Here is an 18,636-nt window from a genome sequence, read left to right as displayed (position 1 = left end):
CTTACGAACACATATGACCCCTTATAGCATCATAGTGTGTATAATGTACCCCTTAGGACCCACTTTGACCCCATAGGACCCAATATTATGCATAATGTACACACTACAATTCTATAAGTTGTCATATGTGGTGCTAAGGGGTCACACATGTGTTAGAACACATGCGTGACCCCTTAGAACCACCTATGATCCCTTATAGCATCCTAGTGTGTATAGTGTACCCATTAGAACCCAATTTGACCCCATTTGACCCAATAGTGTCCTAAGGGGTAATATGTGGTTCTAAGGGGTCAAACATGCATGAACTCTTAGGAGCACATATGACACCTTGTAGCATCCTAGTGTGTATAATATACCCCTTAGGACCAAATTTGACCCCATAAGACCCAATAGTACACATAATGTACACAATAGGATGCTATAAGGGGACATATGTGGTGCTAAGGGTTCACGCACGTGTTAGAACACGTGTGACCCCTTAGGACCACCTATGACCCCTTATAGCATCGTACTATGTGTAATGTACCCCATAGGACCCAATTTGACTCCATAGGATCGAATAGTATCCTAAGGGTTCATATGTAGTCATAAGAAGTCATGCATGTGTTCTAACACATGCGTGACCCCTTAGAACCACCTATGACCCCTTATGATACTATTTGATCCTAGTGTGTGTAATGTACCCCTTGAGACCCAATTTGACCCCATAGGACTCAATAGTGTTCTAAGTGGTCCTAAAGGGTCACGCATGTGTTAGAACACATGTGTGACCCTTTAGGAGCACATATGGCCCACTATAGCATCCTAGTGTGTATTTATATGTACGCCTTGGGACCCAATTTGACCTCATAGGACCTAATAGTATGCATAACCTACACACTAGGATGCTATACGGGGTCATATGTGGTGCTAAGGGGTCAAACATGTGTTCTAACATATGAGTGACCCCTTAGCACCACATATGACCCCTTATAGCATCCTAGTGTGTATAATGTATGCCTTAGGACCCAATTTGACCCCATAGGACCCAATAGTGTCCTAAGGGGTCATATATGGTCTAAAGGGGTCACACATGTGTTATAAGACATGCGTGACCCTTTAGGAGCACATATGACCCCATATAGCATCCTAGTGTGTATAATGTACCCCTTATGACCCAATTTGACCCTGTAGGACCCAATAGTGTCCTAAGGGGTCATATGTGGTGTTAAGGGGTGACACATGTGTTAGAACACATGTGTGACCCCTTAGGACCACATATGACCCTGTATAGAATCCTAGTGTGTATAATGAACTCCTTAGGACATAATTTGACCCCATAGGACCCAATAGTATGCATAATGTACACACTAGGATGCTATAAGGGGTTATATGTGGTGCTAAGGAATCACGTATTTGTTCTAACACATGCGTGACTCCTTAGGACCACATATGACCCCTTATAGCATACAAGTGTGTGTATAATGTACCCCATAAGATCCAATTTGACCCCATAGGACCCAATAGTGTCCTAAGGGTGGTCCTAAGGGGTTGCACATGCTTAAATATTTCTTTTTACAATTTTAAATTATATCTTTTTTATATCTTTTTTAATGGATGTAAATATGTTTAAAATGTTCAAAATACATGTATATGTATTTAAATTTCTTTTTATATCTTTATATGTTCGTATGAATTTAAAATGATGAAAATGTATGTTTATGTGTAAATTTCTTTTTATATCTTTATATGTTCATATGAACTTAACATGATGAAAATGTATGTTTATGTGTAAATTATTTTTTATATCTGTTTATATATGTTTAAATATGATTAAAATGATGAAAATATATGTAAATTAGACAACTTTTTTTTTTTAAATTGCAGTTTATTTTGTCCTACAATTTTTAGATTAAAAATTTAAATTATGTAATTGTTGTTTATATTTAAATTTTGTTTTATATCTTAATATGTTCATATGAACTTTAAATGGTGAAAATGTATGTTTATGTGTAAATTTATTTTTATATATTTTCTATTATCATCATGTATGATCATCCTAGTTCACATTACACTGGATCTGAGCCCAATGTTAATCCATGAGGGAGTGAGCAGACATCACCTAGGTCTATAAGAACTCCTGAGAATAGGAAACATCTTCATGATCAGACGACACAGGCATTACAATGTGCTCTGGATCACTTGAAAAACACATTGGTAAACACCCCTAATCGTATAAATAAGGAAAGGGGAGAGATGATTAGAGATGAGCTATGTCATATGATTGACGTAGTTGACATTTATAATTCATATGATGAGATTAATACTACTTTATTCTATAGCTCCCTTTCACGTAGTGTCCATGTAACTATAATATGGGAAACAATCCATGATGGATATTTCAATGATTCCTATCAAGTCAACACATGACTAACAAATGTGAGTCTAAGTAATGCAAGTCCTTTGTATCTTGTCATAAGGTTGTGTGCCCTAATATTGCAAATCCTACTAGGTGCTATGAGCTCCATGGCCTTGACCCTAGAAAACACTGCAATCTATTATTGATATTGTGAATGTGATGCTCATCATTGTTTTTCCATGTTGAGAGTTTTCCATGTAAATTTGGTATTCATGTGTTCATTGTGCTTTGTGGTTTCATGTTTCATAATCACAATAATAATTAATTATGGTTTTAAGTTTGAAGAATTATAATTAAAGTATTTTATGGTTCAAATTGATTCACAACTCCCCCTACCTCTCAATCTTGTGGTGTGTCTAACAATCTTTCTTTCCCTATAACAATGCATGTATACAATTATCCCTTAATATAAATCTTGTGTCACAATCATCTTAGTCTAATACAACCTTCAATGTTATTAATTAGAATTTAGTAATGATCTTTCATGGCATGTAATTGTCCTTGATAATTTTTAAGTATTTCTAATGCTTTGGGTATATTGAATGAGTTCTTTGGGTATTTTATTTCTATTTCATTATAGTGGTTGTATCTTTGAGTACCTTAGGGAGTTCTCTATACCACTATAAAATGTTGTCTATTCTGATTATCCTCCCTCATCCTATGATATATTTTACCTCTAAGAAAATTATTTCTACATCTATCACATGATGAACCTATGTTTATATATTATTCTTGTAGTATTTGAAGATGGCTTATTTATTTTCATGTATTTTTTATGAAATTTAAAAAACACATAATCTATGAAGGATTACTCTAATTATTCTAATTTAATAAACTGAGACCCAATCACTGTCATCACTAATGATGTATGGATAACAAACTATCTTAGTACCATTATTTTCTTGGGTTTTAATCAGTGGAGTGTTTCTATGTTAGCAGTCAAGAAAACCTCATGTAGTGTTTTATTATTTGTGAAAAGCCATCAAACATAAGGCACCCTTGAAAATGGAATAAAATCATAAAATTATGAATACACTTTAATCCATTCATTATTACTAGATTTTTGAAATATCAAAAGAAAAACAAGAAAGTGGGGAAGTGTAAGGTCTTGCAGAATATGGGATTCATGGAATTTTTAATAGAATTTAATACATCATAGAAAGAGTCAAGAAGAATGGAGAAGATATAGTTATACAACCAGCCAAAGAAGATGAATGAATCGATAATCTAAAGGTGATTAGGCATGAGAACCAAAAAAATTGGTGAAGGAAAATAATAATCAAGACCATTTAATCACACCTAAAATGTGAGAATCTAAGTGTGGGACTAGTTAATGGGATAAGAAAGGCACATGTGAAAACTAGAATGAGACAAGGTAAAAATAATAGTGTGATAAATTTATTAATTGAGTGAATGTAATTGAGTACATGTTTTGTATAAAGATAAACTTGAGATCAAGTATATATAGGAACATATGTGTATATGGATGATTAAAGTATTGGCAAATGAGCATAACTTCACACAAGATAATGTCATTTATTGATAGGTGCATGTAGCATGAATATACATAATTTACTTTTATATTTTTCCTCCACATTGAGGTAGTTGAAATTATTGTCGACAAATCATACAAATAAATAATGATATTTCACATAGTATCTCATAAGACATGATTGCAAATAATGCAAATATTATCTTTAAAAATATGTAAATCATTTGTATATATATAAAGATAGGGGTGATATTACAATTTTTTTCATTTACAATGAATGCAATAAACCATCTCAATTTTTTCTACCCTTTAATGTGCCAAGTATTGCCTCATGGTTAGAATCATGAACCTTTCACAAGTTTGTTTCAATGATTCACCCCCATTTTTTATCAAATGAACATTTGATGCCACAATAAGGTCTAGAATAATAAAGAATCTTCCTACATGACTCAAACTCTATGAACAACCATACATTGGTGCCATAACCATAAATCATTTGTGGTTTCATTGAGGGCATGAATCTTAGTAGAAACCAATGTGAGCGGAAAAATCCTATTCTCTGTCATACAAGCTATTACTACAAGATGATAATCCATTGTTTTGTTTAATTTTTTATAGTAGTTATCTCCAGACACAATCTAATATCTTTTTTCTATTAATTTCTCAATACTTAAGAGATTATGCTATAATTTTCACACATGAAAACTAACATGAATAAAAAAAAGTTTATACTTTCTTATTTTTGACTGTAAGGGTACCTCTTTCCATTACATCTACGTATTTGTCATCACCAAATTTTACTTGACTTCTCACAAATTCATCTAACTTGACAAAGAGATCAAATTTATCTATCATATGATTTGAGCAACCGCTATTCATAAACCAAATAGGTTCTTTTTTAAAATTGCATGTGAATAATGTGCAGTGCTTTGCAGCTTCAAAAGGAACTTCAATATAATTGGCTCTTGATATATTCAACTTAGATTTTTCTTTTTGCTCTCATATTCCTAATGTCTATATCTTTCACATACTTGTACTAGATCCTTCTATGATCCATATAGTATCTTCATCTTCCTCTTCCTCTGTTATTGAATCTTCCTCCTTCTCTACTATGTTGTTAGTTTGTATAAGACTCCCCTATAAGGTTTATGCGAGTGAGAAGGACGTGTTGTATACTTGTCTTCAGTTCTTATTGTTGACTAAAAGGCTTGCATCAGAATCTCCATAAAACATTTTATATGTACACCTCATATGACTGCAAAAAACCTACCAAATTTACAACTGTGAAAGTAGTTAGATCTTTACTTTCTTAAATGACTATCACCACTAGATCAAATATTGGAGGAAGAGATTTCAAAATCTTTCTACAATTCTTTACCCTAGGATAGTTTCCCCTTTAATTCTAAGCTACTTTACAATGTCTTTATTGCTAGTAATAAAGTTTTGAATAGACTTAGGTTGTCTCATTTTAAAATTTTCTAAATCTCTTTGAAAGATTTGAAGTCTTATCAATCTTACTTTATTAGATCCTTGGTATGCACATTGTCAAGCCTCTCATGCATATTTTCACTTTGTCATACTAGCAAGACATCACAAATTTGAAATATTCTATGTGGATTAGATGATCAAAAGAGTTCAATTGTCCTTCTTCTTGTATTCCTTCAAGTAATTTCATCTATTCATTGGTAATACATTCAAAGCACTCCAATTTATAGGCTTGTTAGATCCTAATTTTACTCATTTCCAAAGATCTTGGGATAATAGTAGGGTTTTCATCTTTATGCTCCAATATTCATAGTTTTCACTCATGAGTAGGAGAAGCTAGAATAAAATGCTATTGCCATTTTCCATTCTGAAATTTCTTTGAGAGAAATGCTCCTTGCATAATGAAAGAGTTTTGCAACCTACTTGGATACCAATTGAAAGAAAAGATTATAAAACTTTTGCACTATATTGATCAAAAACTTAGAAATAAAATTGATCACGTTTATTTATAGACTCTATTACCCAAATTGTGATGGGGAAGAATTGTTTTGTATCATGATGGCAAAAATGCATTTGATATCGTCAACAACCATTTCAAAGTGAGTTGCACTATTTCAATCTATTGTGGAGAAGTTAGCAAACTAAATTTCCTATGTCCTTCTAACCTTGTGCATGCCTACTTGAAAGATTCTCACTTAGTTTTAATGCATGCAATTTGATGTACATAAAAGAATATTTTAAGATTAAATTGCTTTTCACATGAATAAGATTGTTTTTAAATAAATTTGAACTTCATTCATAATATGAAATATTATTAATATAATAATAATATGCTATTAAATTTTTTGTGTATATATATATATAATTTTATTTACTATTAATATTATAGAAATTTAATTATTATATAAATATTATTTTTTTAAATAAAATTTTTAATAAAAATCGTTAAATAAAAGACTTCAATAAAAAAAACTGCTCTAAGCTGTGCGAACAACAGAGATAAAATTAAGTACTGTATTATTTTCCTTGAAGAATGGGTGCATAAGAAAAAGATATTAAAGTTTATTCAACAGCACATTGAGGCCACGATCAGTAGAGTATAATATAGATTACTGAAGAATCAAATCCATGCAGGCTACATGATAGAACCATTGAATGTTGTTTATTCTTAGTCGTATAAACAGGAATAAACTAAACTACAACAAAAATCTAAAAATAGAAAACAAACTAAAAATATGCGAATACGTGAAGTTTATTATGCATGAAAGAAACTAAGGGAAAACATTATAAGGAAAGAAAAGAAAAAGTGAATTTTTATTTTTTAAATATCTATTCTCTCTTATATAAAAAACCAATATTAAATTTACATTTAAAACTAGCGAGTAAGAAAATATACAAATAATTATTGATTAATCTATTACAAGGTCCATTAACTTGTGTATATATATTTCACATTGGTTATTTGGATGTAGTTAACTTGATTCATAAAGAATTATAAAGAATTAAACTAGTGTCTGGAGAGAATGGCCACTTTCTAAAGATTATCTAGGAGGAAAATTATGATATAATTTAATGATGCCTTAGTCAGTCCATGCTTAGTACAATTTGATTTGAAACAACATTTTCTAGTTATTTGGGATATTGTTTGTTGATTCCTACACTTGTCATCGATATTTTTATATCTATCCAGAAAGGATGAGATCATACGCTATTAATTTTTATATCTATCTACAAAGGAAGAAAGAGAGTCCTAAAAGACGTTTCTTGATTCTGAGAATAAATCCTTGTGGAAAATCTAGTTGGAATATATATCTGAGAATGCAGGCTCATTTAAAATTGGTTTTGAATTCGTCAATTGTCATTATAAACGTTGAAATTCGATTATACTAGTACCACCTTGTATTTTACTTTTGCTTTCATTACAAAGTTCATGGAAACTAGCGCAAACACTTCTTCACACGTCTATTACTTCTATAAAAGAAAGACATGTCTAACGAGCTTGGAAAGAAAATAAATTTTATAAGGTGAACCAGCATAAGAATAGTCAATATCAAGTTCCGAATTACAAAGAGTTCAACAAATGGCTTTTATCAATAGTTCGGGAAATAGTAGATGATGCGGCATATTGTGTTTTTGGAAAATCTCCTTTTTATGTTGGATTGGACAAATGTATTGGGGATTTGAGGGGACTGTTATTTGACAGCGAGGTGTCAGTTGTTGGGTTGCAATGCATGGGAAGTGGAGGAAAAACTACTCTTTCTTTGGCTCTATTGAATGATCCTCAAATCAAAGGTAAATATCTATAATGGTGCTCTCGTTTAGATTTGATTACATCTATTGGTCCATGGTAGGGTACTTAGCCTAAATAGAATTTGTGTTTTCATGCTACCAGTATACTTCCGCGATAATGTCATTTTCATCACCGTGTCGCAGTCCCCAAACATGATGGTAATTTTAGAGACTATGTGGGAAAAGATTCCTAGAAAGACGAGACCAGAATTTCATAATTTGATAGATGCACGGATGAAGCTGCAACAATTGATTTTGAATCAATCCAAACCAACTCTGGTGATTTTGGATGATGTATGGTCTAGAACAAATTTGGAAAATTTGCTATTTGAAGGACCCGGATACGAAACTCTTGTAACCACTAGAGACATTTCCACTATTGCCACAACCGCGAACACCCAGTTGTATTGGTTGCAATTATTGTGCACAGAGGATGCATTGTCACTTTTCTATTTCTGGGCTTTTGGACAGCCATCAATTCCAAGTACTGTAAATGCAAATACAGTAAATGAGGTATAATAATTTATTTCCATTAATTATTGTATTGTCGTTTGAACGATTCTCCAATACTGATGGACAGAGAGGCAGAGGACAGAAAACAAACACAACAATACCAGTGATAAAATAAAAATACATTTACAATATCATGTATTCATATGTATATTTCTTGACATATCCAAATAAAAGAGGAGCTGCATTTTCTGATTATACTGAAAACACAAAAACAAAACATAATATTTTGTTTTTAACCACAAACCCTGTTGTTGTCTTGTTATCTTCTTGTAAATACATTTGCAGCAGCAGCACACTCTGTTCTGTTTTTGTCTTTTTTAAAGATGACTACACTTCTGTTGCTATACCCAAGGAAAACCTTCTACACACTTCTATTCATACCTAACAAAAACAAAACTTACAATACTAAATCCAGTTGCCAGTATGCAAAATCTGGAAGTAAAGATTTTACTATATAAAATAATCTACTCAAATCTGTCCTGCACCATGGAAGGCCATACGTAGGAGATGATGGAGAATAAATGTTTGCAGGATGTGCTACAGTGGAGTCAGAGGAGTAAATGACAGTGGTTGTGATTAATTCCTACACTCCCCCTTAATCACAACTACCATCTACAATACCCAAGTTGTTTCGTTGATGCACAAAACTTTCTTTTCCCAGTGGTTTGGTGAAGATATCAGCAAATTGGTGTTCTGACTTGCAATGTTCCAAAATTATTTCTCCATTGTTGATCAGCTCCCTGATGAATCGATACCTTGTGTCTATATGCTTGCTCCTTTTGTGCAATACTGGATTTTTTGATAATGCTATAGCTGAGTTGTTGTCACAATATATCTGTGTTGCACTTTCTTGTTCATACCTCAATTCTTTCAACATTCTTCTCATCCAAATGGCTTGACACGCTACCCCTGTAGCTGCTACATACTATGCTTCAGCTGATGAAAGAGTTACAATTGATTGTTTCTTTGAAGCCCATGATACTATGCCTGATCCAAAATGAAAAGCATAACCAGAAGTGCTCTTCCTATCATCTATGCTGCCAGCACAATCACTATCCGTGTATCCTATCAGCTTGAAATCATTTGACTTTGAGTAAAATATTCCATAATTCTTTGTTCCACTAACATATTTCAAAATTCTTTTTCCAGCATTCCAATGTGTAACTTTTGGAGACTCCATGAACCTTGAAATGAGACTAACTCCAAACATTATATCCAGCCTTGTGGCTGTCAGATATATGAGACTACCAACAAGTTTCTTATACAAAGTTGGATTTACCTTAGCTCCTATGTCATCTTTACTCAACTTCAAACCTATCACTATTGGTGTTGGTGCTGATTTGCAATTCATCATATTAAACCTTTTCAAAATATCATTTGCATACTTAGATTGTGAAATGAAAATGCCTTTATCATTTTGACTTACTTCAATGCCAAGAAAATATCTCATTAAACCCAAATCAGTCATCTCAAATTCTATCTTCATAGCTGATTTGAACATGCCAATTGAAAGATCACCAGTGAATATCAAGCCATCAACATATAAACAAACAATTATGATGTCACCTTGCTCATTCATCTTGGTATACAATGTAGGCTCACTGCTGCACCTATTGAATCCATTTTGTAAAAGATAACTATCAATTCTGCTATACTATGCTCTTGGGGCTTGTTTGAGTCCATAAAGTGCCTTCTTGAGCTTGTAAACCTTGTTTTCATGACCCAAAATGTCATATCCGGGTGGCTGGTCCACATAGACTCCTTCTTCTAAAATACGATTTAAGAAAACTGATTTCACATCCATTTGATATACTGCCCACTTGTTTTGAGCTGCTATGGCTAGTATTGTTCTTATGGTGTCTAAGCGGGCAATCGTTGCAAATGTCTCATTGTAGTCTACCTCGGGTTGTTGTGAATAACCTTTTGCCACCAACCTTGCCTTGTGTTTTTGCACATCTCCATTTGCATTCAATTTCGTTTTGTAAACCCACTTCACTGCTATCACCTCTTTTCCTTGTAGAAGACTAACTAACTCCCATGTTTCATTCTTTTCAATTGTTTCAATTTCTTCATCCATTGCTTGCACCCATATTTCACATAGCCCTGAATTTCACAGAACACTTGATAAAGACAGTGACATAAACAGAGTGAAGAATTTTACAAGCTACAACACACAGTCCTGCCCCCTCTGAATCCTTCAGCTCTAAATCTTCCTACTCTCCAAGATCTTTTGATCATGTACCATCGACTCTGATACCAGTGATGGACAGAGAGGTAGAGGACAGAAAACAAACACAACAATACCAATGATAAAATAAAAATACATTTACAATATCATGTATTCATATGTATATTTCTTGCCATATCCAAATAAAAGAGGAGCTGCATTTTTTGATTATACTAAAAAAGACAAAAACAGAACAGAGTGTGCTGCTGCAAATGTATTTACAAGAAGATAACAAGACAACAATAGGGTTTGTGGTTAAAAACATAATATTATGTTTTGTTTTTGTGTTTTCAGTAGAATCAGAAAATGCAGCTCCTCTTTTATTTGGATATGGAAAGAAATATACATATGAATACATGATATTGTAAATGTATTTTTATTTTATCACTAGTATTGTTGTGTTTATTTTCTGTCCTTTGCCTCTCTATCCATCAGTGGTATCAGAGCCGATGGTACATGATCAAAAGATCTTGGAGAGAAGGAAGATTCAGAGCTGAAGGATTCAGAGGGGGCAGGACTATGTGTTGTAGCTTGTAAAATTCTTCACTCTATTTATGTCACTGTCTTTATCAAGTGTTCTGTGAAATTCAGGGTTATGTGAAATATTTGTGCTGTGAGCAAGAGTTTTTTGAGAAGTTGCTTTTGGAATCTTTAAGGAGCCATTTCACCTCCTCTGAAGCTAGTGACCACATTCACATATTTTCTAAAGCTGGATGTGAGCCTTTGAGTGTCTTTCTTGGATGTGCTTTGTATGGATGGGAGTCTTTGCTACTTAGTGATCCCTTTCTACTGCCACTGGTGAATGGTTAGAGTCGAACCAGTTACAGGATAGAGTTGAACCAGTTACAGTGTAGGGTTTCTTGAATCTTAATATGTGGGCATCTTAGATTGATTTGGAGAGAGAGAGAGAGTCTGCCAAAGTAAAGGGAGATTGATTTAGTTTATAAGCCCCCATTGCATAACAAGGAATATGCCAGAGGTACCGAGGAAAGTGATTGTCGATGAGATCACTGCTAGCAAAATAAAGGTAGCCGTAGCAGTTGTTGCATATAGGCAAATTGAGGAGAGTGGTGTATGTAATTGTGTAATGGAGGCATGCAACAAAAAGTGTATTGTTCAGTATGGAGATAGTTGCTGAAAAAAATGACTCGGAAGAAGTAAAAGATTTACAGCCATCAAAGATTCAAAGCCGGGTGTTTGAAGCCATTGAAGTCAGACCTTCATGAATGCATTGGTATGTGTAGCAAAAGAGTCACCATTAGCTATAAGTTTTTGGCTTGTATTAAGTCTTGGATATTGGATATAGGCTTGGTTTATAAAAAAAAATGTGTGAGTATGAGAGTTAGTTGTGATTATATGGGGTGCAAAGTGTTTGGGTCAGTCATGAGAAAACTTATTTGTCTAAATATTTAGGTAAAACAGAATTGTGTATTCTATTTAAGTTTGTGTAAGGGGTGCATGATCAGTTGTACCCGACACCCCAAAGCTTGTGGTATAGATTATAGATGAACCATGTATCTGAAAAGCATTCCTATAGAACTGGTGAGCACAGTGGCTGGTAACCTATGTGTCTCGATAGATGGTTTGCTTTTTATATGGACTCAATAATTTTAGGAAAAAATTTCCCCGTGATGAAAGTTTCCCCATTGCGATGTCATTGGAACCATGTTAGAGTTAAGTCTCTTGTGATGGTTTGTGGTAAGCCAAAACCACTTGTTTGGGTAAAAAACCCAAAGTAGTATGAAATTCAAAGTGATTGTATCAGTTGGGGAAAACCCAAATGGTTATGGGTAAACCGGTTAAAAACCCAAAAAGTTATTGTAAAAGAGAAGTTTGTAGCGAATCAGTTAAGGGTGAACTGTGAAAACCCAAAGTGATTAGGGGAAACAAAATTCGTTGTAAATGGGTAACTAAAAAGGTTTGAGACTAGGACCCATCCTAATTCGATTATGGGGGGATATCAAAAATAATTCGATAATTAATTTATGGGGGGATGTTGGAGATAAATTAATTATCCTCTAGATTTTCCTAGAAACTTTTGTCTTCTAGAAAGTTCCTCCACCGAGTGACTTCTAGAGCCTTCCTTCACCTGCCCACCATTATTGCTGCAGCTAACTCTAATCTACACTTTCTAGAACATTTAATATGCAATGGTCTATAAATTGAATGTATTCGAAATACAATCTCAGAGCCCCTTTATGGGTTTCTCCTCTGTCTCTCCTCCAATCCTCTATTTGTTGTCACAATACTGTAATCTCTATCCTTATTCTACAATCTTATCACTATCTTATTCGAATATATGGTACTCGAAAAGTCATTCAAATATATCGCGAATGCAACTTATATCTAATTGTTGTGCTAGAAGCATTTATTCAAACTGTAAAAGCATGGAAAAAACAAAGTGGACGATTCCAATACCCCTGAAATTATAGGAGAATTTCATTTTTTCTAATTAAGAACGAATGTTTTGTGGGGAGTGTGATTTTCTTGACATATAACAAATGTCTAAAATTTACTAACTATAAATAAACAATATGGAATATCTTTCTTCGAAATCACTAAATAGTTAGATCTATTATCATATTGAAATAATTCTAAAATTCTAGAATATTTTGATCTCGAGTAGATTTTCTCGCAATATTATGGCTTATATTATACGCAAGAATTTTTATATCATATTGAACTTTTTGTAGAACTCTAGAAATTCGGAAGTTAGGTTTTCAACAATTACTATGGTTCACGTGACATGTAAGAATTTTTCTTTCCCTCGAACTGGTCTTTTTATTAATTTTCTCTACCTTTTTGGATCACAGGTGCAAGCACAATGTGGCGGCCTGCCACTTGCTCTAAAGGTGATCGGAAGATCTTTGCACGGGGAACCACAACAGGTTTGGGAGAGGGCAAAGAACAAGATTTCTAGAGGAGAATCCATATCAGCTTATCACAAAAATGGGCTACTTAAATTGTTGGAGATCAGTATCGATTCGTTAGATGATGTAGCCAAAGAATGCTTCTTAGACTTAGCTTTATTTCCAGAGGACAGGAAAATCTGTGCCGATGCACTGTTGGACATATGGGTTTATGTTCGGAAGTTACAGCGGCATGACGCTTTGTCCATCTTATCGGATCTTGCAAGCAGAAACCTGTTGAATTTGACTAGCACGCCAAGGTATTTGCCTTTCCCATATTGGGTATTTTTGTTATCATGTTTAAACCATAAGCTGACGTAGTATCACTTATCAGGAGAACAATAGCAATCTCACATGAAAATGTCTCGGAGCTGTACTTTTCTCAGCATAGTGTAATGCGTGAACTTGCCATCCATTTGGGATGCCGAGGCAGTGTAGTCCACAGCAAGAGGTTTCTAATGGATATGAAGGAGCAAAGTTTGCCTGAAAAATGGGAGTTTCTTAATCATACTGCATGCGATGTTCAAGTGCTGTCCATTCATACAGGTATGTCAATCCAAGCAATCTCTTCACAATTTAGTTGCAACCCTTTTTGTGTAAAATTCTTTGAAATATTTGCCATAATTTTAAATATTTACATCATTGCTTTCGCCAACACAGTTGCCATATGTATCAAAATGTTTCTATTTGACATGAAAATCTTGTAGAATGATTTAGTATTGCATTTTTCCCGGTTTTGACTTCCAAATGGTGAAAATAATGCCCAAATAGCTAATAGTCATAATCAACATGGTAAATGATCTAAATTGAATTCTTTTCTGATCTATTAATGCAGGTCCGATGGAGGCAAGCAACTGGTATGAGATGAATTTACCTGAGACAGTAGCTCTTTTGTTATTCTTTACTTCAAGTGAATACTCTCTTCCCCCATTTCTGAGGTCTATGAAGAATCTAAAATTTCTAATGATATTGAATTATGGGACAAAGAAGGCAACTGTAAAAGGTCTAGATGCTTTATCTTCGCTCACTGAACTCAAGTGTGTCCGCTTGGAGAGGTTGATTGCACCCCTTGTTCAAAAACAAAGGACAGAACTCTCAAACTTAGAGAAGTTATCTTTAAGCTTATGCGAAGGATTTGAATATGTATCCACATTCAACATTACCAAGCTGCGGGAGTTTAACATTGATCACTCAAGCAACTTGGAGGAGGTGCCAATTAGTTTCTGTTATATGCCTTCTGTTAAGATGTGGTCTATTAGCAACTGCCACCTGGTTCAGAAGTTACCTTATGAACTTGGGAATATGAACTCTCTCAGAATGCTGAGGTTATCAGCGTTACCGGGCTTAAAAGAGCTTCCACCATCGATTGGAAAACTTCGGCCGTTGGAATGTCTAGACATCTCGTTCTGCGAGGGGCTCAGAGAACTTCCAGTTGAAATAGGGCAACTAAAGAAATTGAGTGAGTTTGATATGAGGGAATGTTCTCGTTTGAAGAGGTTGCCAAGAGCTGTTTGTGAACTGAATTCCCTCAAGCTGGTTATTTCTGATGAGAAGATTGTGAAGTAGTGGTTACGAGCTAAGAACATTTCGCTTCCAGAACTTACAGTTGAAATTGTGGAAACACAGTTTAGTCTGGATTGGCTTGATGATTGACATCTTTTCTTACCTCCAATCAACTTGACAAGCACCATCCAATAAAAGCTCCTCTATATTTTCAGCCTTTATTTATGATCAATTGTCGTCGTCAGTAATGTAAGCTCTCTTAACTATTTTACGTATCCGAAAGCATCTTCTCGTTTTGTATTAAGCCATGAATAAGTTGTCTTGTAAATTTGTAGCAGGTATCTGCACTATAATTACATCTGTGTCACTCGGTTAGACTGTCTGCATATAGTACAAATGCAGAGTATATTAATCTAAATAAACATTTTGAGACTATGGTAATGGCAAACTATGGTAATGGCACAAATTTGGTACACGTTACATTTTTTATGAGAAACATTTAAAGCGGCACAAGAAATACAAGGGATTTGAAACGTCAGCCGTGTTGGGAAAAGAAAAACTAGAAAGCGTAACTTTTTCAAGCATATGAAAATGAAAAGTCTCTCAAAATGAATTTACGCGTAAGCGTTCTATCCGCGATTAATAAAGGTAAAACTTCAGATCGGCGAATAGGAAACATGGCATGATTAAAAAAATAATCGATGTACAAGTGTCAATAACTAGGTTACATATATTTGATTTTAATTACATATATATAATATGTCGAGAGATATCCTTCTTGAGGCGGCTATTAGAATTCAGGGTACATGATAAAAATAGGCGTCCGGAGAAGGATATCTCTCGGCATATTATATATATATGTGATTAAAATCAAATATATGTAAGCTAGTAGCAGTCGTGGCGCAACATGGGAAACAATAAAAAGTTCAAAATAGAACTATATAATATTATATTATTAATGTTTGTTGCAATAATATGTAATATTATTATTGCAATTATTATTATTATTTTCTATTCGTTTGTGTAATAATATTATAATATATTATTATTAATTTATATTGTTTTGATTATTATGATATTATTTTATAATTTATTGAAAATAATATTCATAGTATAAATTTGAAATATTTTAAATTATTTTTAGTTATAATATTATTTTATAACTAAAAATAATTTAAAATAGTAAATGTATTATTAAAAAACTAATTAGATATAATTAATAACTAGATATAAAGTTAAAGATTATAATTAATAATTAAATATAAAGTTAGCTTTTGGGTCATTATCAAGTTAGGGTTAGGGTTAGGGTCTAGATTAGAGGGGGTTATACTATTATAGATAAAATAATAGTTATATTTGATTTTAGTTAATGATTAGAGTTATTATTGTAGGATAATGCTTTAGGTAAGGGTTGAGGTTCAATTAGAATCAATATTAGGGTTAGGGATAGGGTTTAATTAGGATTAGGGTTAGCATTACAACTAAATTAAGGTTAGAGTTAGTGTTATGAATGAGGAAGGGTTAGGATTTAAGGATAAAGCATGTTGTTAGGCTTTTTTGATCCTTTAAAACTGACGTTATCCCCAATCTTTAATGCAACTAACTATGGCTCATAGGGTTCAATTAGCTATCATAGGATGTACCTACAATGTTAGCATAAAGAATGGGGATAACGTCAAGAATAGGTTATATTTACAATCAAGGTTACTTTAGGGTTATGGTTAAGGTTCAAAATAGGGTTTAAATAGTAATTACAGTTAAGGTTAATTTTAAGGTTTAGGTTACAGTTAGTGCTAGAGTTTAATTACGGTACGAATTAGGGTTGTTATTCAACTACATTATGGTTAGGGTTAAATCAGTATTACACGTCAATTAGGATTAGGGTTTGGGCTGGATTAGGATTAGGATCAGAGTTCAATTAGGGTTAGGGTTAAGTTTAGGGCTAGGATTCAATTATGGTTACAATTGAGGAAAAGGGTTAAGTTTAAGAAGAGGGTTCAATTAAATGCTTAGATTAGGGATCAAGTTGTATTTAGGGTTCAAATCTATGGTTACAGTTGAGTTTAGGGTTATCATTCAATTAGAGGGATTGGGTTAAGGGTTAGGTTTTGGGTTAGATATATAGTTAGTTTTAGGGTTAGAAGCCGGGAAAAATATTTTGCGTTAGTTATAATCACCATTTCACGGGTTAACAGATTGGGCTTCATCCAGGAAGTAGCGAAATGATGAAAGTCGCAATTGGTTGTGTCTATTCACACGAATATGTGAAAGTGCTTAAAATTGTGTGTTAGTCGCAATCACCGTCCAATGGGTGAACAAATGGTTTGACCCATGAAGTCGCGAAATTACGAAAGCGCATAACAACCTGTGTTAGTCGCAATCGTTGTTTCATAGTGGTAGAGAATGAAGTTAGCAGGTCAGGCGTGAAACTCTGAAAGCAAACATGGTGTGTTAGTGGATAACGTCGTCTCACGGGTCAACTGATGGTACAGACTTGTGAAATTGTGAAATTGTGAAAGTGCCCAACACATCATGTTAGTCACAATTGTCATTTGCGCGGTGGTAGAGAATGCATTTAAAAGGTCATGTGCGAATGTCCCAGAGGACCTAACATGTTGTGTCCATTGATGATGTTGTCTCCCAAGTCAATATATGGTATTCACCCGTGAAGTCACGAAATTGCAAAATTGTTGGACACGTCCTGTTCATCATAATCATCGTTTCACTGTAGTAGAGAGTGTGTTTAAAAGGTCATGCACGAAACTGCGAATGAGGACAACATGATACGTTAGTCCCCATCGACGTCTCGCGGATCAACAGATGTTATTGACCCATGAAGTAGCAAAATTCCAAAAGTGCACACACATTGTGTTAGTCGCAATCGCTACTTTGTGGTAATAGAGAATGCAGTTAACTAGTCATGCACAAAAGTGTGAAATCACCTAACATAGTGTGCTAGTCATAACCGTTGTCTTGTGGTTCAATAAATGGCATTGACCCGTGAAGTCATGAAATTGCAAAAGTGTATTACACGTCATGTTAGTCTTCATCGTTGCTTTGCGGTAGTAGAGAATGAATTGAAGAGGTCATGCGTGAAATTGTGAAAGCGCATAACGCGCCATGTTAGTCGATATCACAATCGGCTTAATGAAATTAATTTTTCTATTAGCTGTGTGCATAGGATAAATCCAAGGTTAGGGTTAATCTTAGTGAATATAATTAAGGTTAGGGTTAAAGATTATAATTATTAATTATAAATAAAATTAGGGTTAGGGTTAGGATTAGAATTATAATTAAGATTAGGGTTTGGGTTAGGATTAGGATTAGGATTGGGGCTAGAAAAGGGTTAGGGTTTGGTTTTGGGTAAGATATATAGTTAGGTTTAGGGTTAAAGATATAATTATTAATTATGAATAAAAGTAGGGTTATTGTTAGTGTTGGGGTTTGAGGTAGGGTTAGTATAAGGGTTATGATAAGAATTATTATTACGGTTAATGATATAATTACGTTAAGGGTTATGGTTACAATTAGTGTTGGGGTTAGGATTAGGGTCAGTCTTAGTGATTATAATCAGGGCTAGGGTTAAAGATTATAATTATTAATTATAAATAATACTAGGGTTTGAGGTAGAGTTAGTATAAGGGTTAAGATTAGAATTATTATTAGGGTTAGAGTGTGGATCATAATTAGGGTCAAGATTAGGTTTTGGGTTAGATTTAGGGTAAGGATTACAAACATTGTCAAGGTTAATGAGTATGAATTATAATTTTAATTTTAATTATATTATGGATTTTGATTAGAGTTAGGGTTACAATAAGGG

At 33.8% G+C, this 18,636-nt stretch overlaps 1 protein-coding gene across 1 annotated transcript; it reads left to right on the top strand.

Annotated features, from left to right (window-relative positions):
- Positions 1-11,525: 11,525 nt before the first annotated feature.
- On the top strand, positions 11,526-14,879 carry LOC131875016 (probable disease resistance protein At4g33300). Its single transcript, XM_059219016.1, has 4 exons — positions 11,526-11,615; positions 13,218-13,573; positions 13,648-13,859; positions 14,149-14,879. Exons 1-4 carry the CDS (start codon positions 11,526-11,528, stop codon positions 14,877-14,879), a joined length of 1,389 nt encoding a protein of 462 aa, XP_059074999.1.
- Positions 14,880-18,636: the final 3,757 nt, after the last annotated feature.

The sequence above is a fragment of the Cryptomeria japonica genome, chromosome 4, assembly GCF_030272615.1.
Source record: "Cryptomeria japonica chromosome 4, Sugi_1.0, whole genome shotgun sequence".
NCBI classification, from domain to species: domain Eukaryota; kingdom Viridiplantae; phylum Streptophyta; class Pinopsida; order Cupressales; family Cupressaceae; genus Cryptomeria; species Cryptomeria japonica.
The sequence above is the reverse complement of the archived record's forward strand: the minus strand, read 5'-3'. Positions and strand labels throughout refer to the sequence as shown.

Bases quoted from the DNA above. Each gene is read 5' to 3' on its own strand.
- LOC131875016 (XM_059219016.1), top strand. From the start codon at position 11,526: ATGGAGATAGTTGCTGAAAAAAATGACTCGGAAGAAGTAAAAGATTTA. The intron at 11,616-13,217 runs GTCAGACCTTCA...TTTGGATCACAG, and splicing joins GGGTGTTTGAAGCCATTGAA to GTGCAAGCACAATGTGGCGG. The intron at 13,574-13,647 runs GTATTTGCCTTT...ATCACTTATCAG, and splicing joins AATTTGACTAGCACGCCAAG to GAGAACAATAGCAATCTCAC.